Raw genomic sequence first — 26,720 nt, 5'->3', positions numbered from 1 at the left:
TTTTAATTTAATATCAGTTATTAATCGTTATGATTGAAATTATATATGTCAAGCCGTTCACTGACCCAATGCTGGTATAACGCTTCTTAACTTAGCCATATAAGATCGAAAATAAACGGCGTGACTCTTAAACTGGTTGGCTACTACAGTGTTTTTGGTGAAGCCTGAAGCAATTTTAAGAGTACCTCAATCGTTGATTTAAAATATGCATGAAGTGGCGTGACATTAATTTGTGGTGTATTTATAAAAAGAAGCACATAAATAGTACAATGTAACTAATGAGAAGGTTCAACCTTCGTTGCACTGCCGCCTTGTTTCAACTGTTGCAACAGTGTTTGACAATGAGAAACAGAGTCTTTTCCTATACCATTAGTTTCGGTAGCAGACGATACTGGAGGAGAAGGACCCTTACAATCTTTTAAGGTAGAGTAATCTAGTGTAAAGTTCAACTTAGTTGTGGCCGTCCAGTCATCCAGTTTAAAGACTTTAAAATCTGCTACCTCACATAACTCGTTAGTGAACTTGGGTTTAGCTTCACGGAAGAACCAGGTTACACCGTCCTTAGAAACCTTCCACTTCCGCTCAGCTAGTATTGTTGCAGCAATGTCATTTTCCAATGGGGTACATGCATAATAGTAGTTATAAAACAACGTGAAGGTTTCCAGCGCCCTAAACTTTTCATAAATAGCACGTTTGGTATACTCTTCATCTTCGTAAAAATCACTTTCTAAAATGCCATTAATACGGATGAAATCCCACTGCTCTGAACACCTGGAAGCATCCAACGGCTGTGGTGGATTTAATCCTGGTGGAAGTTCTGCTAATCTATTCACACGGCAAGTGTCGATAAAATTGCGGAAACCTCCAGATTTTCCGTTTGGTGGATGTAGATTTTTCTCTGTTAATAACGATCCTATGATTAAATCCTGGATACCTGAAGGAAGTTGTAATAACTCAAAGTTTTTACAAAGTTCATTTGTCAAATCAGCTTTCTCTTTGTGAAGTCTTTCGAGCTCTTCCGGATCCAATTTAATTATAGCTGGTTCTTCATTTAATTCGTCATCTGTAGTCTCCGATTTGTAAAAATCTTGGAGCTGAAGCTCATCGGATTTTTGGCTTTTAATCGATCCCGCGGTAGGACTCGTAGGTATGCGATACTCAACGGTTTCTTTCTCCTTGGGAGCAGCTACATTTTGGTTTTGTAATACATGGGACTGATCCTTTGCCAAGCGCGGCAGAGGTGTGGTAGTTCCGTTAGTGTTTGAATGCTGGGATAATGGGCTATAATTGCTTAGTGCCAAGTTGAGCGACCCACCGGGCGATTTTGTAAAAGCGCTGGCGTCACTGGAAGTGCTTGTATTGAAAGCTGGTGCATTAAATGCGGGAGTGCTAGGTTTACTTTTCTCTCTCTTCTCTTTTTCTAGAGCTTGAGTCGCAGCCACGGCCCACTTAAGTTCACCTGCTGGTTTTATCGGCACTGTTGCAGGTTTTAATGTACTGGTAATCACACCATTTAGTGACTGGTGTATATGAGTATGTCCTAGGTGTTCTGGTGACATCTGAGTTACCTTTGTGTGCGGTTTCAACCCAAGTGGCGTTTGAGGATGTAATGGTTGGGAAGTAGTTGTTGTAGTATTAGCAGTAGAAGGTATGCTAGAGGTGTTAGTGAGCGACGGTGAAGGTGACGGGCTTACCTTCGGCGTGGGGTCAGATTCATTGTCAGTTATAGCCGGCAGTACTGACGATGATGACGATGTTTCTTGGTTTCCAGTACCTGGTAGCTCCATGTCTAAGGCTGAACTAGGAGCAGTGGTAATAGGTGTAGAGATTGTACTGTCAACGGCTGTAACAGAAGCCATCTTTGCAGCTTTCTTGGCTTCCCGTTCTAATTTTCTTTGTTCCTTCTTCGAAAGCTTAGAAGAATCCCTGTTCGCCTCATCTTCAGCATCCTCTGATGCTTGAGCAAGAAATGAGGCTGCAACCTCATGGGCTATAGCCTCATTTGAATCTAGATTCAACGATTCGTATATACTTTCATCCTCAACAAAATCCGGATCCTGATTGGAATCAATAAAATAGTTGATATCCTCCTGGATATCCCTTACTGCCTGAGGATCCAACTCCTCATTTGCTAATAACCTCAATGCTAGCTCCATCTGCTGCTGATGCCACCTGTATCTCCCTTGAAGTTCCTTCAATTCATGTCTCTTTTCCTCATTCGCTGATGTCCCTGATCTTTTTTTCTTCCCCAGAGCCGCTAACCTATCTACTTCAACCTGGAGCTGTTCATACTGCCTCTCTATCTCATCTATCTTCTCTGATAAATAATCTGATACATCTCGCCTCTCCTGCTCATCCGGATCAAGTACTTCCGACCTTTTTAAGCTATTGTTTGAATAAGCTTTTTCTTTAGACGCCTTTTCAACAGCTTTATACTTCTCCATCGCAACCTCAACCGATCGCCTATAGTCCAACAAAGAATCCTTATCCTTTACATCGGGAGAGCTCTGCCATGACTTTATCTGCTCTCTTAACCGCTGCAATTTCTTCACTTCTCTTTTAAGGTCAGACTCCAATTTGTCTTTTTGAGAAGGATTGTTAGTGCAATTTTCATGTCTCTCATAATAAGTATTAAAAATTTCTAAGCCCTCGTTGATCTTTTTAAATACTCGATCTATCTCTTGCTGAAGTTTTCTATGCGCCATTGTTGTATTATTCTTGTATTGAATCGTTCAATGACGTTGATTTCGCTCTTGAAGGCCTAAAACCCAATTTTGACCCTCTTCCTATAGTTATGTGAATTGCACACCACAATCCCTAGACTAGATGAGTTCCGAAGTAGCTAGTAATGGAAAGCTATAACAGAAACCGATATACAATTAAGAATTGTTTGTAAATAATTGAAAATTTTTCTTATAAGTTAGAGAATAAGAAACTTAATGCTCATCTTAGCGAAGCACAAAAGAGGGACGTGTGTGGGTGTGTGGGTGTATTCTAAATATATGGTAATTAAAGGACTCCTATGAGATAAATAAGGCTGCGATGATGCCTGTAAGTGCATGTACGACTATCGTTACTATAATTGCATATGTAGCCAGACCTAGAAGTTTCGGTATTTGCGCGGTCAGTGCTATAGCATGTAGCGAGCGCGAGGAAAGGGGTTCTGCGCGATGACCCGGGTTTGGCGCCAACAAATAAAGCAGGGTGGACGTAATATTTGAGGATGGAGTAGAAGTTATAGGTAGTAATTGAGGAGTATAGGACCAGTTGGGGACCTGTATGGATGTTGGAAGGGCGTTTGCAACGGTCGACACTAGGTTTTGCATATCTTTCTGTAATACAGCGGTTGCTGCGGAGAGTGTTCCATTCGCGGATTGCCATAGGGTTTCATTAATAATACCTAGGAGTTTTGTATCAAGCTTCTGTGCAAAGGCATCGGTTAGCTTTGCTATGTGTGTTGCTGGGTTTTCTGCTGAGCGCTTCACGATGAGAGACGCTACTGGCGTGGCGTCTTTGAATAGATGGGAAATGAGTAAGCGTTCTGTAACTATGACAAACAGAGAAAGCCAGAGGTTTACGGCGTGACTGCTGATGTACCATATATTCCAAGCTGAAATCTGCTGCCAGCGGCGATCAGTGATGTGTATTGGATGAATGTTTGTGGGCCGATTGAGCCGCCAATGACGGTAAAGTCTGAACTGTAAGTTCTGAACTAGGTATGCGAGAGTATGCTGAAGCGTTGAGGCCAGTGTTTGGATCTCAGCTATTAGGAAACTGCAATTGCCTATTGCGGCGGTTACAGAGGGCTGCATTGCTTGCTCTATTTGTTTTTCCTGCAAGGTTGTTTGGACGTTGCGCAGTATGACGTGGTTTTGCAGTCTGAAGCAAAACCATTCCTTGAGCATCAGAACAAGCACTGTAACGAGTAATATTGCTATCACCACTGCACTTAGGCGCCCGGTAATCTTCCTTCTATTCCGGGCCGAGTTACGGGGATATACTGCTGCAGCGGCGGAGAATATGGTACTGTTACCGTTTAATGAGTTAAGGGCGTCTAGAAGGTCCTCTGTGTGTTGTTTGAGCTTCGGCAAAATTTCTTCAGATTTTAGTGGTGTCCATTGTAGACGCGGTAGTGTTGGAAGTATAAAGTCCTTTAGCTTAGAATGCTCGTCAGCTACAGCGCCAAAAAGAGAGGCCAGAAACGAACGGTCAATAGTAAGAGTATTCTTCAAGTCTTGAGCATTTTCCTGTGAACCTACTGTAAAACCGTAACTTGAAATTTTATCAATGGTGGACTTCATCCGCTCAGATTGTATTTCTAGATTATCATGGATAGATGTATTATATGACAGCATAAGCTCTTCCGCTGCTAGTTGTGTTCGGATGCGCCCGTACAAGGATTCGTTCCAGGCACTAATGTAATCATTAACAGAATCATTGAACTTGCCCTGGGCATAAGTATTAGTGAGGGCGATAGTATTATTCACTCGTACTTTAACATATTCGAGTAACGTTTCATTTACCCGATTTAGATCTAAATAGTTTTCGGGAAAAGGCGTCGCTGTCGCCGTCGCTGTCGCCGTCACTGTCGCCGTCACCGTTCCTGTCGCACCTGTGGATGTGGATATTACGGTATGGATAACAATAGAAGCAGAGGGTCCTGAGTCTTCAAGTTGTGAATACTGTATAAAATGGACCGAAAATATTGAAATTAAGTACACCAATGCTGGTAGAATAATTGTAGGACTAAAAATGCATGTTAGTAGCCTAAACTTCAAGCCTGGAGAATGCAGTAACCTCGTTTCCTTGCTTGCCTCCATAACCGCGCTCTTTGCCTAATTAGAAGATTAACTGGTTCTTATTTTCAATTCACCATAAAATCAAGAATGACCAGCACTTGTACTTATATAGCTGGTCACTCCTATCGACATTGTTTATTAAAAGAGATTTAAAACGAAGCTGAGACGAAGCTGAAACTCTGGGGTATGGGTGTTTGTCGAGTCTACTACTGCCGCAATAGTCCCATATTTAAAATAAAACTATTATCTGATTAATGTGGTTCGTATGTGTATGAACTAGGATATTTATTAACTGTTCGATGATGCATTTTGTATTTTTGTGCTGTCTTAACGTAGCGACAGCTGCTGACGCGTGTCTTGTAGTAAGGAGGAAACCCACTTGTCTAAAAATTTTCTCCTTGAGACGTCAAACTGGAATGTCTGCAGTACCAGTTCTGCAAATCCTAACTTTGGATCACTAACTATTCGCCGCAAGTCTTGTAGCCCGAGCGGTGATAGTTTATTTTGGACAAATTCATCCAATAGTTCGAATTTCTGCCTGTCTAAGGGCAATTTTTTCAATTGCAAAACTAGCTGCTGTAATTGCTCAGTAACCCCGAAGTCTCCGCACAGCTGATATAATGAGTAAAACTCCATCTGGTTGTAGAGTTCAGTGCTGTAAGAGCTCTCGCTTCCCTGTCGCTGACGTTCATCCATATCCTGATCACTATAGTAGTCGTATAGATATTCTGTCAGCCTAGATTCATTTATCTGCTGTGAGCACCCTATCTGCGGCGGCTGTTTCTGCGGCAGCTGTGTGTGCGGTACTGTGTCCGGTTTCGTCGCAGATCTATCGTCTCCCGTCTCCTCATCGTAATAATACTCGCTACCATCCTCGTGCTCACATACGCCTTCTCCTCTTCGCATGCTCTGGCCTCTAATAGACCTCTTTTTCCCTCTCTCCAACAGGTAATGCGCACAGTATCCCAACTGCCCATTTCGCGTGGGAAGCCTCACCCAGAATCTCTTACGTACAAATCCATTTTTGCCCTTCCAATACTTGCTTCGAAACGACCAGCTGTAACACCACCCCTGATCATCAATGTCATAATTCCCATGATAGTCCATCGATACAAACCACGCAAACTCATCATCTCGTTCCCCTACACATTCCACCTGCGCCGACCCTTCCCCCACCTCCTCAGTAAGCCCCATGGAGCACTTAAAATTCAATGGTAACAAAAGCTTGTTGTTGGTATTTCCGTAGTAATTTGAAGTAGCTGTCGATATCGGTTGTCGGTCCTTTTCTGTATGGAATTGGGGCGGGTCGACCTTGGGAATAAGTAGCTTGCTCGAGAAAAAGGGATACCCAAACAGTGTAATTCCCCGCTGGTTCTCCACTATAACCTGCTCGGAGATTCTCTTGGCGCCTGCGCAACTCTCTTTCTTCAACATTCCCACCTGTGGGACCCGTTTTGAACTAGCCATCTTTGTGTGTCCGCACCAGTGACAGTGTTCAGTATTTGTCCATTACTAAAGCTATATTCTAATTTACAACCATTTTTGACGATTTCAACGTACATAGTGATTAGTAGTATCGTGAAGGAATTCTCGCCACGTTCCACAGTATTAGTTAATAGTGGATGTCTCAAGGAAGATGCAGAAGTTTATTCTTGAGGAGTCAAACCACCTATTATAGGAGTCTGACCTAAACTTTCTGCAATTAATTTATTTGCTGTATCTTTTATTCACGGGTTGTTGGTTTTGTCGGAATTTAATTCCCTAACAACGAAAAGCGACAGAAGCTTCCTTTTAAATAGTACCTACTTACCATACACTAGGAAATATTGACCAAGGACGTTAAAAAGGTTGGTTCCTTGCGGTTAGTTGTAAAGTTTCTGTTTCGACAATATTATATGTGATATGAGTAACGGAGTTGGAAGAGCAGAACGTGATGACCTTAATCAGGGTCTTTCAGTGAACGGTCAAAATGGAATCATTTCATTAGACGGACGTATACTTTCGGAGGAAGCAGATGTTAGCCGAGTTGCTCGGTGTGGGTTTAGTGAGATCGTATCGCAGATGGTTAACTCTAACTGTGGTGAGCTCCCAGATAATACACAACGAGCTTCCGTAGAGTCTACAAGCCTACCGGCATCAAGTACTCAGGAGCGATATGGGGGGCATGAGGCAGCAAAGCTAGCTTCTAACGTGGTTTCGGAATCAACTAGCGAAGATCCATTATTTCCGTACTTTCAGCCGTTTGGTATGGACGTAGGTAAGGTGCCGGTTACTAGCCCTCCTATTTTCCAGTCTTCAATGGCAGCGTATAACTCAGTCCCTACTAGGCGACGTGTTTCTCTCTCAAACGGTCAGATTTGCCAAATAGGCCAATATATGGATGACGAAGATTTTATTGGTAGAATTTACGATCTACAGCCTCCCCCGTTGCCTCAGAGACAGAGAGCAAGGCCTGCAACCAAAATCCAAATGCGGTCCTCGCTACATGATCACGCAAGACCCCATCCCGTTGCATCTCCCTCTTCGCATCACAGCGAGTTCTCGGAAGGATCCCAAGACTACCAGCAAACAGAAACACCTGATAGCACTCTTGCAAATATTCCACAACAGCAGCATATTCAGCCTTTTGTTCATGATATGGTTCCCGCTACACCGCAGGACGGAATGATGAGAGATGCCTTAAGGCCGTCTAACATCAGATATGAGCAGAACTCAAAAGTGCCCGGCACAGCTGCTTGGAAACGTGCACGTCTGCTGGAACGTAATCGTATTGCTGCCTCCAAATGTAGACAAAGGAAGAAAATTGTCCAGCAGCAGATGCAAAATGAAGTTGATAATCTGACCAAGGAGAACAGGGTGATAAAGAGGAAGCTAGAATATTATGAAAAGCTGGTGAATAAGTTCAAGGTATTTATTGAACTCCATATGGAGTCATGTGGCGGAAGTAAGGATAACTTTAAAGTTGTCGAAGAACTACTAAAGATTGATCATAATTTTGATGACGCTGACGATTACACTACATTTAGAGAAGACAAAAATTACCCTACTAGCAATAAAGGACCTTAGAAAGTTTTTAAGTATTAAGTGGTATGTATAAATATTCAGGCAGTTAATGGCAGCGTTATTTATTAATGTTGTACTGTTAATTTTTTTATGACTAATAGTTCTTCTCCAAAAATGTTACACTTTCTTTGCCCTTAGCCGCTGAGCTATAAACAAGTATATAGAAGGCAGATTCAGATGGAGACCAGAGATCCTTTTGCTTCTATGGAAGTGGAACTAGGTATCGTATGGTGAGTTTAATGGTGCTGGTATTTTGTGACGTACAATTACTAACGTAAGCTATAAGGCGCTAGCAATAATTAAACAGAGGAACCCCGTACTATGGAATAAATTGACCCCATGCTGTTATTTAGAGAAACTCAATCATTCAATTTCGCCAGAGCTATCCAACATCTCAACCAGTTGGAAGAAGAGATCTAGAGAAACTTATTCTGGACAGTCAAAAAGGCAACGGCTAGTAGATCATTCAGGCAACAAAAATAAAAATCAGGAGGCCCAGACTGTAGTAATTCATAAGCCGGATATCGTGCGGGATATAGAAGATAATCCAAACTATGCCTCGCTTGAAGGTGCTGTAAAATTTATCAAGAGGAATGCTAAGCTACCTGGTAGAAAACACATTGCTGAGTTAAGCTCGGAGGTGAAAACGGTGTCATCAGGGTTCAGTTCAAAGAAAGTGACGTCGTGGATTTTACCTACGTATAGAAGACTACGATGGATTTTGATACTGCCCAATCCTCCTTCGCAGCTTGTAGACATGGTCCGAGCATTTGCAATATTCATAGTGAGCTACTACGCCTATCATTCAACTCCCGACAGTGCTTTCAGGTACGTGACAAAGACCCTCTTTTATAAATTCAACCTCGAAATGTGGGATAAAACTTTTCGATCTTTAACAAACAGCAAAGATGTTGGTCACCTCTTTCTTACATGCAGGGGTTCAGAAGCATTGATCTGGTCGAGGCTATGCCGTGAGCAACGACGCATGGCAGAGATAATATTAGTAACACGATCCAGATTTAGAAAGACAAATACAATGGTGGTCCGCTGTATCTCAAACTATATGCATATTCTGGAAAGCTTGGTTAGGTGTTATCTAAGGATTAAACATGAAACTGCGCTCTATCAATCGACCTCCAAAAGAGCATACGAACAGATTCACAACCACAGAACTAGGACTTTCGATAACAAGTACGAAATAGAAATGATGGAAGTCCTAGGCAGGCAAGGCGATTCAACAAAAGATGTTATCGAAACAATAGACCAAACTTTTAAAATATTGAAGGGATTAGATTGGAAGCAGATTCATCTTAGTAAGGTCGATCGGCAGGAGCTGGCCTCTTACCGCAAATATGTGCAGAGTTCTTTGCTACTTACTGGTAACACAAACCTTATTGCTGACTTCAGACTGGCAATGGACGGCTTACCAAAAATACATGAATGAGGTTCCATTAATATTGAATAATTATTCAAGCTATACTTTTGAAGTTTTAGGTACGGTCGGATATATTCCTGTACATACCATTAAAAAAGGAAAAAGCGTCGTTAGATTGGATAGAGTACGTTACGTTCTGGTTATACTATACCTATCAGGTCATAGTTTATATTCACCGTTCCTGATTGGTTTGAACCATGGATGTTGCATTGCCTCCCTGGCAGTAAGTCTCTCATGATGGTCATACTTTAACACATTGTTGATCAAGTCTATAATATCATCATTGTCACACAAATGTCTGTTTGCATCATTGATAAACCTTTTCCATGGCCTTCTGATGTATTGGTCCATATCGATGAATTCACGGGGTAGAGTGATTTGATATTTCATTAGGTATTTTTCAAAGTCCTCACTTCCAAGTACCCGGACGATTTTCACCAATTGGTCGGTGTTGCTCCTGCCATGGAAGAAAGGTTCCTTCATGAAAACCATGGAAGCCAGCATGGTACCAAAGGACCAAAGGTCCAAGGAATAATCATACATTCTATAATCCACTAACAATTCAGGTCCTTTGAAAAATCGCGATGCAACCCTGACGTTGTATTCTTCATTAGGATGGTATAGTTCTGCAAGGCCCCAATCAATCAGCCTTAATTTCCGCTGCTTATGATCAATCATAACATTATGCGGCTTAACATCACGATGCATAATACCCATGGAATGACAATAATCTAACGCCTTCAAAAGCTCAAACATGTAGTACCTTATGTCCATATCCGTAAATGTCGAATATAAAATGCGGAAATCTACATTATCAACGTATTCAAAAACTAATGCAGGCGTTCTAGATACAGGATCTCTGATGGCATCCAGCAAATGGATGATATTTTCGTGCCCATTATGTGCCAACATGTAAACTTCATCAACCCTGTTAAACTTCCGAACCTCTTCGTTCTGGTTACTATAATATTTTTCCTTATCAAGTTCCTTTGCCGTTGGAGGGTCCTTTTCATTAGACAAATTTGTCAACACCTTGATTTCTCTCTTAATCTTCTTCTTCTTTACTGGTTTTAACATCTTGATAACAACTTTATTCCTAGTAGATAATTGTACGCCCTGGAAAACCTCAGAATATTTGCCCCTGCCGACCTTCATTTCAAGTTCATAATGACTGTTGTTCGCTAACCATTCAATGGTAGTATTCTCATAGTCCCAATATTCTTCACCCCGAGGTGCAAGTACGTTTCCGTAGACACGCGCTTCACTAAATACCCTTGATTTCATTACAGCACAAGTATATGGTATATACCTCTAAGGAACTCGATATGTATTCAAGCTTTACAATACGCCGATCCTAGGTCAGCGTAGGAGATATTTAATATAACTTCAACGGTTTGAGATATGAATAAAAAATAACCGTTTCGTGGCAAATGATATGTGATCTCGTTACATACGAGTCGCAATTTATGAAGTATAGCTTGAGGATAAGAAGCTGGGCTGGATGTATGACGTAACTTCATAGACCTTGTAGGCCCTTTATTAAATCCTCGTGTTTCTCCTTATTAATTTTTTGACTTTCAGAAGTGTTATCTCTCAATAAATGGTATATATCTCTGCTTTTATCAAAATAGACAATTTCCAATAAGTTGCGCATTTGAGATTCTATATCTTCAATTGCTGTGCCCAAATTAGTGATGTGATCAATATGGAGGATTTCTTGCTTTTCTGGACGTACGCTAGCAGTTTTTTCTACCTGCCTGGTCAACTTACCAGACAATGTTAAGCCGTCCTCGCTCTTAAGGTTCAGGATTATAGTAGTAGTAATACGATATTTGAAATCATAACTCGTTTCCTCGAGCGCTTCAAACACGTGGATGCTGTCCCAGTGGTTTTTGCTGTGTTCACCCTTCTTAAAAAGCACTACACCAGCAAAATCAGATGAACCTTCATCCAGATCCCACATATATACTGAAGAGACACCAGCCTCGTAGTATAAATCGCGATAAATATCCATTGAGTCGTTTGCCAGGAGTTCTAACTTCCTAATAGTAGGGCTTGGAAATGGACTTTCACTTAACTCCTCTGGGGACAATTCAGGAAAATATTCGTTTGACCATGGTGATCTATGTGAATCTATATCCCTATTGTAATCGCAACATAAGAATTCTCTATTTTGGAACTTGGGATCAGTCTTAGTGGACAGTGGAATGTCTACGGATGAAAGCAAATCAACAGCCAAGTCTGGTTCCAGCTCAATGATTGAGTTTAGGTTATTTGACAGGTTATCAGGGTCTAGACAGCGAAGAAGCTCCAAAGCTGCAGCATATTTATCATCGGACATTCTCAATGGTTTGATCTATTACGGCGTCTGCAATGTATTGCATTCTTAAAGGTAACGGAAGGAGAGAAAGGGAGATCTTTAAAGTTGAATTATTACTCGTACCGGGAAATATAAATACAAAAAAAAATGGAAGGACATAGACACTGAAAACTAGGTAAAGGATTAGTGAATTTGCTACTTCCTCTCAGTAATCAGCTATCCTCCTCAATTCTACTTGTTCTTTATTCAAGAACGGAGCGCCAATCATTAATCATCACGTGGTTTATTAATAACACCCTATGGGGTTTTATAGTACAGTTTAGTACGATGAATTAAACACGTCTCCTGAAGACGTGCTGAATTCGTATTAACCCCTGAATCATTAGAGTTTTATGATATGCGCTCGTTTAACGATTTATTTTGGCATGTCCCTATATAAAACGTCTGAAATTTCTAGCTTAGGATCTTCATTATAACTTCACTGCAGCTCGTCTACACTGATTTTGATAGTGACAATGTTACCTGTTCAATCTGTCCTGGATTTCACTCAAGTCAAGTTGGCTACCATACCTGCAGGTTATTTACCAAAATGGCTGTTGTTCATCTCCATAGTTTCTGTGTTGAATTCTATGCAAGCATATGTTAACAAGGATATAACTAAAAGAGTGTACGAAGGGAAACCTAGTGAAACTACAGCATTGAGCGCCAGAACCTTTGGCACATGGACATTGGTCTCATCTGTAATTAGATTGTACGGCGCTTTCCACTTGAATGAGGAACATATTTATCAGTTAACATTCATATCTTATGTTATTGCATTATTGCATTTTGGCAGTGAATGGTTAATTTTCCGCACCTGCAAGCTAGGTAAGGGTTTGACAGGTCCACTGGTTGTTTCCTCTCTGTCCCTCTTCTGGATGTACACTCAAAAAGAGTACTATACCGGTCTTGCCTGGTAATCGGCTTGCCGCTATACGAGCTTAGTTAAAGACTATAGAATTTATACAAGTAACATTAGGGCAGGTGATGATCGAAACTAACAAATTTCGGTATTTCACATCTAACAATTACATGATCTAGTTTCGTTAGTTTCTACATGTTTTATTTCGACTCAGAACGTGTTGGGTCGTTAACTTTTAACATTTCCACGGCTGGACCAAGAAGCCTTTGAAATCCACTTTTACCTAGAGTAGCGACCTTTGTTGATGTGGTTGCTACCACTGTTGCTTGACGAGACAAGTCATTCAATAGAGCAACCTCACCAAAGTAGTCGCCTTTTGTTAGGTGAGCAATAACTCCTTTACCTTCCTTAATCACATCCACTTCACCATATTCTATCAAGTAAAAGTTTTCTCCACTGTCTCCTTCGCAAATGATCTTATCTCCAGCTTCATAGTGCTCGGTATCTAATGCGTCTGCTAATTTGGCACGGTCGTAAGTTGTTAATGACTGTAATAAAGGCATAGACTTCAAAAATTCATCGTACAGCAACCTCTTCTTAAAAGACCTGCTTAAAAGAATCCTTCTAAATGTTAGTCTATCCAAAGCCCATAATTTACAATCCGTACTGGCAACAACAGTTGCTGCCCTAGGACTATTGTACATTAATGCAAGCTCGCCAAAACTTGAGCCTGGTCCCGAAGTGCTGACTCTTTTTTCATCTATATAAAACACAACAGTACCTTTTTCAACAACATAAAAGTAGTAACCCTCATCGCCCTGGCGGATTATTTCCTCCCCTGATTTAACGAATTTTTCTTTTAGAGAATTAATAATTAACAACTTCGAATCTGGGTCAAGATTCTTGAATAAAAAGTTGCTTCCCACAGCTTCGGCAAGTCCTTCCAGCTGTTCACGAGTCTTCTCCGTGTATGAATCTAATTTCCAGTCATTAAAGTTGGCGGGTTTTAATGTCTCCGCACTCACCGATGTACGCCTTTCCGCATTAAAGTTTACAGGAAGGGGCTCAGGGGTTGCCACGGATTTCCTAGATGGTTCACCGTATGAACTTTCTTTTGGATCTAAAGGATGTTGCGCAGATGAGCTGGACTCTTGTCTAACGCTAAAATTAGCTCTAAATAATCCGCTATCACTAGTATTGGAACTTAGGCGAGCCCCACTAGAAGGCTGCGATGAAACATCCCCTGTGTCACATAAATGCATCGAATGAGGATCATGATCGATAAAAGGTGACTTAAAAACAACTTCCTCATCCGCAACATTCGTGCTACTGTCGTATGTGACTGATTTAGCCGCGCCTGAATGTTCGTCTTCCTCCATATTATTTGGAAATAAAGTAATACCTTTGTTTAGAGCTAAAGATTCCAATTTCTTCACAAACTCTCTTTGCTCCTGAAGCTTTCTGTTAAAATAGTTGGCCGCAAACTGAAGTATATCTCCAGGGTTATTTTCTTCAATGTCCTTTTGAAACCGCTCTAAAACGCAGCGATGTTCTTCAGAAAGTGACATTTTTTGTTGCACGATATTTTATTTATTGAACACTACCTCTCAGTGCAACTCACAAGTTTCCCAGTATTCTTTTTGAATGAAGTAAGTGTTCAGTTTGTCATCTAAGGGGTTTACCAGATAAGACTTAATATTACTTTTCTACTACCTTGATTTTCGTTATTTATGATTTGGTATGATCCGTATTTTATGAGATGGATCATTGCATGACTGGGTCACGCGCCGGTCACTCGTCAAAGCACGTAGAAGCCTCGAAGATTCTGATGTGAGGATAGTGCTTATGTGTTGACCTGTAGGCGTTTTTCGACCTGTCTGTTAGTATATTGAGCTCTTCTTCAGTGAGTTCACCAGCTCCTTCAAACCCGAATGTCGATTCACCGCTGAGGAGTAGCTGAGAAAGTTCTTGGACGAGTTCTCTATTACTTGTAGAAGAGGAATGCTGACTCCCTTTGTTAATGAAAGTGTTTTCATTCAAAGCAAGTTTTTTCAGAGTATTGAATTTACCCATCTGAATCACTAGTTTTTCTAATTTGCGCTTATTGGCCGCTCGCGTAAGCATGATATTCTCCACGGTATTATCACAGCATAGTCTGTAGACTATAGTAGGTTTATCCTGGCCGATTCTATGAGCACGATCCATTGCTTGTAGATCAACCTGCGGGTTCCAGTCGTTGTCGAGAAGGATTACAGAGTCAGCGGCGGTTAAATTAATGCCGAGTCCACCTGCTCTTGTAGAAAGTAGAAACACTTGATACTCTGAGTCCTTTTTGTTGAATTGCTTTATCTGCTCCTTTCTGTTCTCATTTTTCATAGATCCATCAATCCTGCAACAGCTGTATCCGTTTAGCTCACACCAGTCCTCTACGAGATCTAGCATTCCCAAGAATTGCGAAAAAATAAGTAGTTTATGATCCTCTGATAAAAGCTTAGGTGCTAGCTGTTGCAGTATCTGGAGTTTTCCTGAAGATTTCAGTAGCATATCTAAGTTCAAGTCCTCGTGATTTAAGTATGGGAAGAAAAACAGTAGCGTAGAATCAACAATCTGACGTAACTGAATCATCAAATTTAGCATCTTTTTGTTTAGAAGCTCCTTGTGAATATGTTTCTGATACAGTGCTTCCATTTTTGAGATGACCTCGGTTAAATCAAATTGTTCATCTTGCAGTTTGTAAGTGATAAAGTCGCGTATGCTTCTGTTTGATACGGTACCGATATGCTGTCGGTTAAGGGTGAAAAAGTCCTTTATAGCCTGTTTAAAAATCGTTTGTTTCAACCTACCGTTTAGTGCAGCCTTGTAGAACTTGATCTGCGTAGGTGTCAGCGGACAATTAACAATATATTCCCTTTTTGGAGGGAGAATGCCGGCAAGCACTGTTTTCTTTAATCTTCGCAGTAAAAATGGCTTCAAAATGGTATGAAGGTTGGTAATTAGATTCTTTTCCCATTCATCATTGATAATTTTATTCCACTTTTTAGAGCTGGATGTTAAATTCAGGTCGCTGAAATCAAACCATTTACTGAACATCTCAAAATCAGAGAAAATATCCGGCAGGATGAAGTTGAGTAGGGACCACAATTCGGCTAGGTTATTCTGCAGAGGAGTTCCTGTCAATAGTAGTCTATTTGATGTTCTAATGCGTTTCAACTCACGTATCAACCTACAATTAATGTTTTTTAATCGATGGCCTTCATCAACGATTAGAAACTCCCAATGGTGAGAAAGAATAATATCAATATCCTTCATTACAACCTCATATGAGGTTATAATGATTCCCTCATTCTTTGTTTGACGGAAAAACTTCGATAGTAGAGTCCGACGTTTGGCTTGCCCTTCAGGGCTATAGTATTTCAAGCAGGGAAGGTCAGGTGCGAACTTAGAAAACTCATTAATCCAATTGTCAACTGTACTTAAAGGCGCTGTGATCAAAAACGGGCCACGCGTATCCATTTCATAGATAAATGCCAATAAAGCTATGCTCTGGATCGTTTTTCCCAATCCCATTTCATCTGCGAGAATTCCATTCAAGCCATTTTCATATAAGGTGATCAACCAATTTAACCCTTCAACTTGGTAATGTTTCAAAGTGCAATTTTTCAACAAAGATGGCTGTGATAGTGCTGACTCGGAGTGGGGTTCTTCTGCATTTTTCTCGCTATTGTTGTGAGCCTTTTTAAAGAAATCTGTAATATTTCGTCTTGGCTTCTTAGCTGGTGGTTCTTCTATGGAGCTATCCTTAGCTACATCTCTTAGCTCCTCTTGTCTTTCTTTGGTACGCTGTAATAATGTGTCAGCAATAATACCAGAGTAAACTTTGCTTTGTTGAACGAAATCCTGCAATCTTTTCATTCTGTTGTTAACAGTTACCTCATCGTCACTGTCGGAGTTGCTGGAGTCTACGTCCTGATCTCCTTCTAGGTTTTTTCCAAAAGCACCAGATCCCAGTAAATCATTCAATTTTGTCTCATCATCATCGTAATCTGAGTCCAACTGGACATCACCATCTAAAGCCTCGTCGTGCAACCAAATTGGAGCATCATCTTCCGAGCCTTCTTCATCGCTAGTGTCAAACACATCCGCTTGTAGATCAGTCTCGTTCTTTTCCTTGTAACTAAAGGACGACTTAACAGTTGAATAGCGAAGCAAAGTCATATTTAACCTTTCAATTGGACTGCTAGATCCTACGGTTGCTTATCCGTGTATAACTTTAACACAGAACCATTTCACGTACTGATGAAAGAGCTTGTTATGAATCACGTGATCGATGCTCAATAATTACCAACATAATACATAAAATTCAATTTATCACCTAGAACTAGTTCTAAAAGTCTAATGCTAGCTTAAACTAGTGAAATATCACTCGGGATCTCTAATTTAGCGGATTACTGACTTTAATGTTTTTTCGGTGTAATTATTTCTCGGTCTAACTTCTAATCCTGAATGTGATTTTTCACTACATAGCAATAGAAAACTTTAACGAACATAATTAATGCTGATCAGTAACAACCAAACTAATAAAAGGAAGAGAACTATTAAACAATTTCCATAAATATTGCCAACCCCAGGTAATTAATAACTCACATAGAGATAGCTAAGTATTAATAGTGACTATTGCAAACATCATCATTACATACGAATATTTTGGTGGCAACCCACTTAAGAACATCGCTCTCCATATCTTTAATTTGGTTTAAAAGATATATATATATATGTTTATGCAAGAATAACAGGCATAAAGCACAGCCGTTATTCAAAGAATAAGCTTCAAGATGGAACCAATGGATACCCAAGATTCCAATATGGAAACTGCTGATGAAGCTATTTCAAACTCAGAGCAAACTGCTACTGCTACACCTGCAGTTCCAGTTTTACCGCATTTGCAACAACAACAGCAACAGCAGGAGCAGCCAAGGGTAGATTATGAACAAGAGGCGCAGAAACTAGAGGATAAAGCAGCCAGGTTTTTGGCAAAACAGGCTCATCCTGTTATAGTGCCATCGTTTTCGTCTTGGTTCCAGTTTAATGAAATCCATCAACTGGAAAAAAGAGCTTTACCTGATTTCTTTAACGAATCTTCAAGGTTTAAAACTCCAAAAACATACAAGGATGTTAGAAACTTTATGATAAATACTTACAGGTTATCTCCATACGAATATCTTACCGTTACGGCGGCAAGAAGGAATATCGCGTTGGATGTTTCTTCAATTGTTAAAATCCACAAGTTTTTAGAAGAATGGGGCCTCATTAACTATCAGATAGATCCAAGATCCAAGCCATCTCTGTTGGGCCCGGCATTTACTGGGCATTTCCAAGTTGTTCTAGATACTCCTCAAGGTTTAAAACCTTTTGTTCCTCCTGAGGTTGTTGAAGTTCCTATTGAAACTCTTTCGAGCAGTACAGCACCACCAACCGCTGAAACAAACTCTACGGAAGATGAGCCAGGGACCGCTGCAAGCACGGTTACTGTCCCATCTTCTGCACCTAAGGTGAAGATGGAGTTTAAACAACCCAAGCCATTCCCGGTAAATCTTTCTCTCAGGAAGAATATATATGATTCGATACACGATTTCAATGCCCTTCGCTCACAGCAACAGCAATCGAAACAGATCCATAAGACCTATGTGTGTTTCACATGTGGAAATGATGCAATAAGTGTGCGTTACCACAACCTGCGCTCTGGTGATAGCAATTTATGTTCTCGTTGTTTCCAGGAAGGGCACTTCGGTGCTAACTTCCACGCTTCTGACTTTCTAAAGTTGGATAACATAGCACATAGTAGCAAGCACTGGTCCGATCAAGAACTTCTACTGCTACTAGAGGGAATTGAGATGTATGAGGGCAACTGGGAGAAGATCGTAGACCATGTTGGTTGCTCAAAAACGTTAGAGGAATGTGTCGAAAAATTCCTCACTCTCCCAATTGAAGATAAGTACATTAATGAGTTTGTCCAACAAGACCCGAAAACCGATACTAAAGCTCAAAACCTAGATACAGTTGATGCAGTTAATATCACCATCAAGGCGCTGTTGGATGGCCTCAATGATAAAGTATTACACGATGACATCCCGAAATCGGCCAGCAAAATTTCTAAAAAATACCTGGACGAGGCTCATATAGTTACTCACGACCTCATCGAGCTAACTTTAGAAAAACTAGACCTAAAGTTTAAACAGCTAGATTCCGTCGAAGCTGCTTTAAAAGTGGAACGAGATAAGTACACAAGGGAAACAGAAAAACTAAGAAATGACAGACTTTCTTTAAGTAAGCAGGTGGCGGATATCAATAAAGATCTAGCTCAACTTAACATATCGAAGAAGCTAGTGTTACTTTCCGAACAGGCTGATTCCGGTGTTGCCTTAGTCGAGAAGGAATCAAGCGCCAACCAAGAAGAATTAAAGAAGCTAGCCCAACAAGATTTAGAAAGCGTTTCAAAGTCCCACCAGCAGCTATACAAGCCCTGGTCGCTGTAAATATATATATATATACGTTAGTGTTTTTTAAACGCTTAAACACAATTTAGTGAAGAGTAATATTATATATTGATGTAATATAATATGGCTTTGAATTAGTCTTTTGTACAAGCCCAATAGAAAATGTATGGGTGTAAAATTAGACTTTTTAAGGAATATTGAAATGTCACAGGAGCCAAGAAAGAAAAGCCTAGTAACAAATTGGGTGGAAACGGTCTGGAAACAATTTGGTAACTGTGCGGCAATAAGTTATGAAGCCCTTAGATTAAATAATCTTACCTAACCGCTTATGTCTATTGGGCTTTTTTAGAGCAACAGCAATGAACAGTAGCAATTATCCATGCATTCATAGAAAATGGGAATTCGTTAACCTTGAGACTGGTCCGTAGGGGCGTGCGGCCGCACTGGTGACCAAAACATTTTGCAAAAACACCGGGGTTACTTAAAGGCTCATGATGTAGACATCGCAAAAGATTCAATCTACGAACAACCTCAAGACTATAGTAGAAACCAAAAATGTACGCTGAGATACTAACTATTCTACTTTCTTTAGCAGCTCCCGCTCTAGGCCTAGGCCATGATGTTAAGGATCATCCTTACAGAACTTATTCCACAGGTAAACACATTTACGGTAACCATAACTACGGCAACCATCATGTCGGAAACCATCATCACCTAACACACCACCAGTATGGAAGTTATCACCATTATTCAATCCTTGAGTACTTTTTCCCATGTAACGGACTTTGGAATGCTGTATTGGCAACTGTGTATGTTGCCCTAGTACCATCATTATTAGCTTACTTTGTACCAGGCTTGAGAGCCAAAGTTTCAAACAAACATTCAATAATCTTGCCACTATTGGCTTCTTTGGCGTTCGGTGCACTTATGGGGGATATTTTCCTACATATGTTCCCCGAAATATTCCGTACCCATGAGCTAGACGCTGCTGAACATATGATTGAACTCATCAAGCGCCCAGATGAGAGGGTCGCAGCAGCTTTGATAGCTATGGCAGAAAAGCACAATACCACAGCAATTATGGGAACCTCTATTTTCGCAGGTTACCTTTTGTTCATGGCCATTGACAAAGCCTTGAGAATTGCAAGTGGTGACAACTATGAGTTAACTCGCTACCACGGACAAGGTCGTGTTGACGCTTTAAAGGCTGCAGGCAGCTCAGTACACAGTATAATGGAGTCTTTGGGTAACAAGGTTGAAAAGAGAAAGAGACAAGGTTCTCGCAAGGAAAGGAATGCCAATGAAAGCGATGAGAGCTACGAACATGAAGAAGTCCACGAAAAACAAGTCTCTCAACCCTCAGGCTCATCTTCCCAGTCGTCAGATGTACAACACTTGGATTCCAGCACTTACGTTAGTCTTGCAACTGGTTTAGTTCAAAACTTCACAATCGGACTTGCACTTGCCTCTTCTTTCTACACAAGCAAGCGCCTAGGTATTGCTACCACTATCGCTGTTTTATTACATGAAATTCCTAACGGTCTTTACGACTTTACTACCGTTCTATCTAACGGCGTCTCCAATGGCTTTATTATCAAGAACCAATTCACTGCTGTTGTTGGCGCGATAATAGGAACTCTACTAGGCTGCACTATTAACGAAGCAGGTAGGGAGAAATCTAAGTTTACTTTTATTCCAGAGATTGGTCTAGTCCCAACTAACCGTGCTGCTTACGCTAACAGGTTCCACGTCGCTTTCCGCGATATTGTGCTCCCAGTCACTGCTGGTGGTCTACTTTGCGTTTGCACATTAAACGTGGGTGAAAGACTCATAAATATTGGTTCTTCTAAAAACAAACCTAAGGAAATCAAGAAGAGTCTTTTCCAGCTTGCGGCTATTATTGCAGGCTTCTCACTCATGGCTGTAGTAACCTAAGAAAAATGTTCGTTATCAACTCGTAGCCTTTAGCTGCGCACTTCAAAAAGTTCTACTTAAATATATATACATATATCTCTATCTATATATATAAATCGTTGTAATAATTTAATATGGATGAGTAGACTAATTGGAACCTTTAGCTGTTCATTTTTGTCAGTGTAGCGTTGCACCCTTTACAATAGAAAAACGGCATCCCTATAAGCAAACGGAACAAAAGGAACGTCAAGCCACTATGCTAGACTCGTTGAAGTCTTCCATAACTCTTTCATCGGGGTAAATATGGAAACTGGATCAGAGATAAGTAACGGCAACCACTCGGTAACTAAGCTCCGGGTCCAACCTTCAATTCTTAGTATTCACTGCTACTAAGCGCCAACAGTAACTATGAGCACATTAGCCGCTAGTGTCAATAGAATACATGATACAATATACTACTGCCCGTTTAGATTTACAAGCAATAGATAAGCACGTAAAAATATTACTACGGTAAGGAGTTCAATACACTATCCATTCTAAGTACTGAGAATAGTAACCTAGACGCGCTTAATACAGTATCACAACGATATATTTGCTAAGAATGTCGGGTTTTATTGAAAAGATCCGTCAGTCCCTTAATAGGTGCCCAAGAAGAAACCGTGCTTTATCACAGGTCCCTCTTCGGCATCGAAAAATGATCTACTATTTCCTATAAACCTTGATAAGGTTAGTTCGTGCCATTTATATTGTACCTGGTAATCCAATTTCTAAATAAGACGCCTGCATTCCCTTAGTAATCGGGATGTTGTTTTGACTTATTGATAGCGGTTAGAGCCCTGAACGGCTAGTAGCCTTCATGAGTGGTGAAAACCCACCAAGATAGCCATTTGCCCAATTGTCGCCAGGGGTGTCGACGAAACCCCGGAATCACTAGATTACAGTCTATACGTTGAAAATAAGCTATAGATTTACTTATTTTTGTTTAATATTTAGTGTAATAATTGCATATACATACCGCCGTATACAGAGGTACTATGTCACCGTAATCTATTTTCTGGGCGAATGTGGAAAAGAGCAAGTTGACCCACTGTTACTCAAGAAACAATTAACACAAGATGCCGATATCAGCGAATGTTGACCTGATATGTACCTGCATTAGTAAACAAACAGAGCTTCTAAAGGAGTCGTTTAGGAACGTCAAGATTGCATACCACAGAAAACCCGCGGTGACTTCAAACGTGCATCGCGACAGTCTTCTGTCGTTCTTCAACAAGTTTAGAGTCTAACACAGTAAATGCCGCAGTAATGAGTCCTGAAAAAAACAAGGGGTGATTATACAACGAAAATCCGGAATTTCTATAAGGCTATAATCGCCCAATCTTTCTAGATTCAGGCCAGGACGAGGTGATTAATTCCTTCGAATCATAATCATTCTCTAAATCAGCATTTACTACGGTGTTTGACTCACTAATTTTAATATACAAGGTAAGGTCAAAATAAAACCAAGTTATCTATTGTATTCACCTAACCCAACTAACCCAACTATTTATTACCGTATCGTACCTGAAAGGTCAGGTAGAATAACTAGTGCCTAAGTAATTTGCGAGATTCAATAATAATACACTGCTCCAAAGAAGTTTTTTAGATAATAAGTTTAGTAGTGACTAAGTATATATAATAGTGGGAAAGTTGGTTCTATATAACTTAGTAGTACTTATTTTCCTTCTGAAAGTTAACTTTCTACTTATGTGTCTCGTCAAAGAATGGTACTTTGACATATGAACTTAATATTGCCAAAGTTTTCAAAATGATAACCGTTGAGAGAAATTCTGAAACGTCAGTGGACAAAAGTGAAGACTGCGTAGACGAGAATGGGTTTTCCTATCCAGATGGAGGCTTGAAGGCTTGGATTGTGACGATAGGAGCGATCTTAGGTATTTTCTCAATTTGGGGCATGTTCCTTATTATAGGGATGATAGAGCTCCATCTTTCTGAAAATCAGTTGCAGCATGAATCAACTTCTACAATAGCATGGATATTCTCTGTGTACACTTTTTTTTACTTCAGCTCGGGGATTTTTAGTGGACTATATTTTGATAGATATGGTCTCAGGGCTCCAGTTCTAATTGGATCGGCGCTATATCTTACTGGCGTACTTTTAACCGCCAATGCTACTAAAGTATGGCATTTTATAATCTCTTTTGGCTGCCTTGTAGGGATATCGTCAGGAGTTGCGATGAACCCTTTGGTTGCGGTGATTTCACACTATTTCTACAAGAAAAGAGGCCTAGCCATCTCATTAGCAATTAGCGGCGGGACCTTGGGAGGAGTCGCCTATTCTGGTATTATGGGACATCTCTTTCGTCAAGTGGGCTTCGCATGGGCCATGAGACTCATAGCGCTGATTTCATTATGCGCGCTTAGTATAATGATCATGCTAGTTAGGGAAGATCCTGCCAAGCTAAAGGTTCTCACTGAACAGGAGAGGAATCTAAATGTCTTTCGCAAGACTACCCAGTATATCCGTGAATGTATGGATTGTAAGGCTATTATACATTCTTCCGACTATCGCTGGTTTGCAATAGCCACGTGCGCAGCGGAAGCGGCTTGTGGCTGCTGCATCACGTACTTGCCCAGATACATGAGCACTGTTGGTTATGACGAGGAAGACTACTTCCTGGTTATTACTGCGCTAAATTTAGCGTCTGTCGTTGGCGGTATTTCCGTTTGCATCGTTGCTGATCGGTGGTTAGGTCATTTTAACGCTATAATAATCGTCAATTTGATTATAGCGCTGGCAGGCTTCAGCATTTGGCTCCCAGCGGGTTCAAAATCAAAAATCTACATGTATGTTTTTAGTGCAATCTACGGAGCCTGCTACGGTCCGATTCTGATGCTAGTTCCAGTTTGCTGTGGTAAGATTTCAAGAACTGACGAATTCTGTACCCGTTATTCTACGGTGTACGTCCTAGTCAGTTTCACATTCCTAGTTACCATCCCAATTTCGGCAGGCATTATAGGGAAAGGATCACTACCCAGCTACAAGGTTTTCGTTGTATTTATTTCGACTATAAGTGCTCTATCGTCTGTCTTATTTTTTTTAAGCAAGCTATACGCTGTTAAGACTACAACGCATACAACAAAGGTTAACATGAAGCAAACACTACTCAAAGCATTTAGCGCGATATACTAAATAGTATTACTGAAGCTCATTGCTTCATCAAGCATTTGCTTTACGTACTTTTAGCATTAACTACTACTTTTAAGTAACTACTACTTTTAAGTAACCAATGACACTCCCCACGACGCGATAAACCTTTCTGGTTATAGGGTGGCAATCACTAAAACTATGAAGACTGCAAAAAACAAAAGACAGCTTGATGTAAAAAGGGATGTATATTTAAACTTCAAGACTCCAGTTATCATATATACTTGACAAATAGAGGTTTTGCATTAACAGCGCAAGGTATATATAGGCAGGTATTTGGGATATTTTGCAATCTAGCACAGATCCGTACAATTTATGTTGTTATTATAGAGGAATACTTATATAAAGGAAAGAATGTCAGAATTAGAACTATTAATTGAAGATACTGAAGTAAATTTTAACCATAATGATCATATTGTGATTACTGGTGACTTTGATGACTGGCAACATGAGAAGTACACTTTAAAATATGATGATTTCACGCGTGCTTACCGTGTTCAATTGCCTTACAATGGTGAAGAGGATCTAGTGTTTAAATTCGTTGTGAATGGTACTCAGTGGCTGACGGTTGACTGTTTTGACTCAATAACAGATGCTGGTGGCTTCGTGAATAATCGTATATTTTGTAAGGACTGGTTAAAGCAGGTTAAAGAGGGCCCGAAGGATGTTGATAATAATAAGGGGATGGATGTTATTTCAGCCGCGGAGACAATTGAGTCTTTTGGAAGGTCCGAAAAGTCTGGAGTGTCATCAAGGTTAGTACCTGAGCCGTTATATTCTCATGAGGAAGCGTATGATTCTTCTGCCTCTGTTGATGAGGGATTTAAGGGGAGTCCGCTTGAGATCGAAGGGGCGAAGTATCTCGTGGACGAGCAGAAAGACGAGAGAAGTGAGATACACGAGGATGCAGTGGAGGACAATCACAGGGAAAGACCCGAAGCAATCACGGATAGGGAGATACAGACAGTGCTCAAAGTGGTTGAAGAGGCTGAAGTGTCCGAAAAGGTCAAAGTGACTGAGATAGCCGAACAGGACAGAGAGGACGAAGAACACAAAGAGCGGGAAGAACAAGAAGATCCTGAAGAGCCTGGAGAAGTTGAAGAGTGGGAAGAGTCCGATAAACAAGAAGAGCAGGAAGAGCAGGAAGATCCCGAAGTATCTGTAGAGGTCAGAGAGCTGGAGGAAGCCGAAGAGACAGAGGAGGCAGAAGATTTTGAAGATGCCAATGAGGCGGCATATGCCAATAAGAAGGAATATGTGGATGAATTGGAAGAAGCCAATGAAGAGGAATATGCGGATGAGTTGGAATACGCTAATGAGGTGGAAGATGCCAATGAAGAGGAATATGCGGATGATTTGGGATACGCCCATGAGTTGGAAGATGCCAATGAAGAGGAATATGCAGATTATTTGGAATACGCTCATGAGTTGGAAGATGAAGATGAGCTGGAAGATTCAGATGAGCTGGAAGAGGTTGAAAATCCCAAAAAACTTGAAGAGTTCGAAGACACCAATGAGACTGAGAAGGTCAATGTTGCAGATGTTGAAAGTGTTGAAACTGAAGACATTGAAGGTGTTGAAAGTGTTGAAGCTCAAAATATTGAAGATATTGAAGATGCCGAAGCTGTTGTAGATGCTGAAAGTTCTGAAGGTTCTGTAGATATCGAAGAATCTGAAGATGCTGAAGATGCTGAAGATGCCCAAGGTGTTAAAGTTGAAGAAGTTCAATATGCTGAAGAAGTTGAAGAAGTTGAAATTGAGGATGTTGAAGATATTGAAGAGGCCAAAAAGATTGAAAAGATCAAACAAATCAATGAGGCCTGTGCGAGTGCAGTGATTCCAGAGGTTATAAGTTCCAAGCTCACCGAGGAGAATCTCAAGGGCGCCGAGACAGAAGAAGAGACAGAAGAAGAGACCGGCGAGGAGCTGGTCGATTGCGAGGACAGCTACCAATACGGCTACAGCTACACTTACTGTTTCAGCGAAGCTGACTGTGATGCTAGCAGGATCAGTAGTGAAAGTAGGATAAGCGGCGATAGTGCAGCCGATAACGTCAGCAATGACAGTAGCCATAGCAAGATTTGCGATCTCAGTCGCGAGGTCTTACCCGTTCAACAAAAACAGGCTTGTGTGCAAGTTGAGAGCATCCCCGCAAAGCCGTCTCTGTCCCTTCCAGGTGATTATATCCATGTTGATGAAGCAAGTGAGTTGAGTAGCACCGAAGGTGTGGAGCTAGCTCAATCTGTTGGCAGCGAGGTCAGTGATCAGGAACTCTTTCACCGTGATCGCGAAGAACAAAAACCTAAGAGCCAGGGAATCTTTTCAGTCATCAAACTGTTCAAAACTTATTGGAAGGGATGATAGTTGCTAGATTTTCACAGTTCCATTATGGCTAGGGAAATTGTTAATTTTTGATAGACAGAATTAAATCACAACACATTCCTATGCGGGTACAAGGGACACCAAGCGCTATGTTAACACTGGCTAGTATTGGTTTTCCACCTTCCGATGCTTCTCGCTCGTTTGTCCTTTTGAAGAATATACACGCGTACATTTAGAGGGGATTATGACATTTATAGTTTTTTA

The 26,720-nt window shown here is 40.7% G+C and overlaps 14 protein-coding genes across 14 annotated transcripts; 7 read left to right on the top strand and 7 right to left on the bottom strand.

Annotated features, from left to right (window-relative positions):
* Nucleotides 1-275: 275 nt before the first annotated feature.
* NOT3 (CCR4-NOT core subunit NOT3) lies at nucleotides 276-2,705 on the bottom strand (the record flags this gene model as incomplete). The annotated part of the gene is made up of 1 exon (XM_018131780.1): nucleotides 276-2,705. The coding sequence occupies one exon, from the start codon at nucleotides 2,703-2,705 to the stop codon at nucleotides 276-278; it is 2,430 nt and encodes an 809-aa protein (XP_017987642.1).
* Nucleotides 2,706-3,020: 315 nt separating this feature from the next.
* On the bottom strand, nucleotides 3,021-4,820 carry PRM2 (pheromone-regulated protein PRM2; the record flags this gene model as incomplete). Its single annotated transcript, XM_018131781.1, has 1 exon — nucleotides 3,021-4,820. The coding sequence occupies one exon, from the start codon at nucleotides 4,818-4,820 to the stop codon at nucleotides 3,021-3,023; it is 1,800 nt and encodes a 599-aa protein (XP_017987641.1).
* Nucleotides 4,821-5,126: 306 nt separating this feature from the next.
* On the bottom strand, nucleotides 5,127-6,266 carry SPO73 (Spo73p; the record flags this gene model as incomplete). Its single annotated transcript, XM_018131782.1, has 1 exon — nucleotides 5,127-6,266. One exon carries the CDS (start codon nucleotides 6,264-6,266, stop codon nucleotides 5,127-5,129), a length of 1,140 nt encoding a protein of 379 aa, XP_017987640.1.
* Nucleotides 6,267-6,701: 435 nt separating this feature from the next.
* On the top strand, nucleotides 6,702-7,865 carry CST6 (Cst6p; the record flags this gene model as incomplete). Its single annotated transcript, XM_018131783.1, has 1 exon — nucleotides 6,702-7,865. One exon carries the CDS (start codon nucleotides 6,702-6,704, stop codon nucleotides 7,863-7,865), a length of 1,164 nt encoding a protein of 387 aa, XP_017987639.1.
* A 174-nt stretch (nucleotides 7,866-8,039) lies between these two features.
* On the top strand, nucleotides 8,040-9,306 carry MEI4 (Mei4p; the record flags this gene model as incomplete). Its single annotated transcript, XM_018131784.1, has 2 exons — nucleotides 8,040-8,087; nucleotides 8,149-9,306. 2 exons carry the CDS (start codon nucleotides 8,040-8,042, stop codon nucleotides 9,304-9,306), a joined length of 1,206 nt encoding a protein of 401 aa, XP_017987638.1.
* A 150-nt stretch (nucleotides 9,307-9,456) lies between these two features.
* CKA1 (casein kinase 2 catalytic subunit CKA1) lies at nucleotides 9,457-10,581 on the bottom strand (the record flags this gene model as incomplete). Its single annotated transcript, XM_018131785.1, has 1 exon — nucleotides 9,457-10,581. The coding sequence occupies one exon, from the start codon at nucleotides 10,579-10,581 to the stop codon at nucleotides 9,457-9,459; it is 1,125 nt and encodes a 374-aa protein (XP_017987637.1).
* Nucleotides 10,582-10,813: 232 nt separating this feature from the next.
* Nucleotides 10,814-11,638, bottom strand: CAP2 (F-actin-capping protein subunit beta; the record flags this gene model as incomplete). Its single annotated transcript, XM_018131786.1, has 1 exon — nucleotides 10,814-11,638. One exon carries the CDS (start codon nucleotides 11,636-11,638, stop codon nucleotides 10,814-10,816), a length of 825 nt encoding a protein of 274 aa, XP_017987636.1.
* A 494-nt stretch (nucleotides 11,639-12,132) lies between these two features.
* Nucleotides 12,133-12,576, top strand: ERG28 (Erg28p; the record flags this gene model as incomplete). Its single annotated transcript, XM_018131787.1, has 1 exon — nucleotides 12,133-12,576. One exon carries the CDS (start codon nucleotides 12,133-12,135, stop codon nucleotides 12,574-12,576), a length of 444 nt encoding a protein of 147 aa, XP_017987635.1.
* A 142-nt stretch (nucleotides 12,577-12,718) lies between these two features.
* On the bottom strand, nucleotides 12,719-14,086 carry BCY1 (cAMP-dependent protein kinase regulatory subunit BCY1; the record flags this gene model as incomplete). Its single annotated transcript, XM_018131788.1, has 1 exon — nucleotides 12,719-14,086. One exon carries the CDS (start codon nucleotides 14,084-14,086, stop codon nucleotides 12,719-12,721), a length of 1,368 nt encoding a protein of 455 aa, XP_017987634.1.
* Nucleotides 14,087-14,309: 223 nt separating this feature from the next.
* On the bottom strand, nucleotides 14,310-16,733 carry IRC5 (putative ATPase; the record flags this gene model as incomplete). The annotated part of the gene is made up of 1 exon (XM_018131789.1): nucleotides 14,310-16,733. One exon carries the CDS (start codon nucleotides 16,731-16,733, stop codon nucleotides 14,310-14,312), a length of 2,424 nt encoding a protein of 807 aa, XP_017987633.1.
* A 617-nt stretch (nucleotides 16,734-17,350) lies between these two features.
* On the top strand, nucleotides 17,351-19,051 carry RSC8 (Rsc8p; the record flags this gene model as incomplete). The annotated part of the gene is made up of 1 exon (XM_018131790.1): nucleotides 17,351-19,051. One exon carries the CDS (start codon nucleotides 17,351-17,353, stop codon nucleotides 19,049-19,051), a length of 1,701 nt encoding a protein of 566 aa, XP_017987632.1.
* Nucleotides 19,052-19,567: 516 nt separating this feature from the next.
* Nucleotides 19,568-20,947, top strand: YKE4 (Zn(2+) transporter YKE4; the record flags this gene model as incomplete). Its single annotated transcript, XM_018131791.1, has 1 exon — nucleotides 19,568-20,947. The coding sequence occupies one exon, from the start codon at nucleotides 19,568-19,570 to the stop codon at nucleotides 20,945-20,947; it is 1,380 nt and encodes a 459-aa protein (XP_017987631.1).
* Nucleotides 20,948-22,733: 1,786 nt separating this feature from the next.
* Nucleotides 22,734-24,119, top strand: AW171_hschr42536 (HDL110Cp; the record flags this gene model as incomplete). The annotated part of the gene is made up of 1 exon (XM_018131792.1): nucleotides 22,734-24,119. One exon carries the CDS (start codon nucleotides 22,734-22,736, stop codon nucleotides 24,117-24,119), a length of 1,386 nt encoding a protein of 461 aa, XP_017987630.1.
* Nucleotides 24,120-24,488: 369 nt separating this feature from the next.
* On the top strand, nucleotides 24,489-26,495 carry ATG45 (Atg45p; the record flags this gene model as incomplete). Its single annotated transcript, XM_018131793.1, has 1 exon — nucleotides 24,489-26,495. The coding sequence occupies one exon, from the start codon at nucleotides 24,489-24,491 to the stop codon at nucleotides 26,493-26,495; it is 2,007 nt and encodes a 668-aa protein (XP_017987629.1).
* Between the last annotated feature and the right edge of the window lie 225 nt (nucleotides 26,496-26,720).

The sequence above is a fragment of the Eremothecium sinecaudum genome, chromosome IV, assembly GCF_001548555.1.
Source record: "Eremothecium sinecaudum strain ATCC 58844 chromosome IV, complete sequence".
Taxonomy (NCBI): domain Eukaryota; kingdom Fungi; phylum Ascomycota; class Saccharomycetes; order Saccharomycetales; family Saccharomycetaceae; genus Eremothecium; species Eremothecium sinecaudum.
The sequence above is the reverse complement of the archived record's forward strand: the minus strand, read 5'-3'. Positions and strand labels throughout refer to the sequence as shown.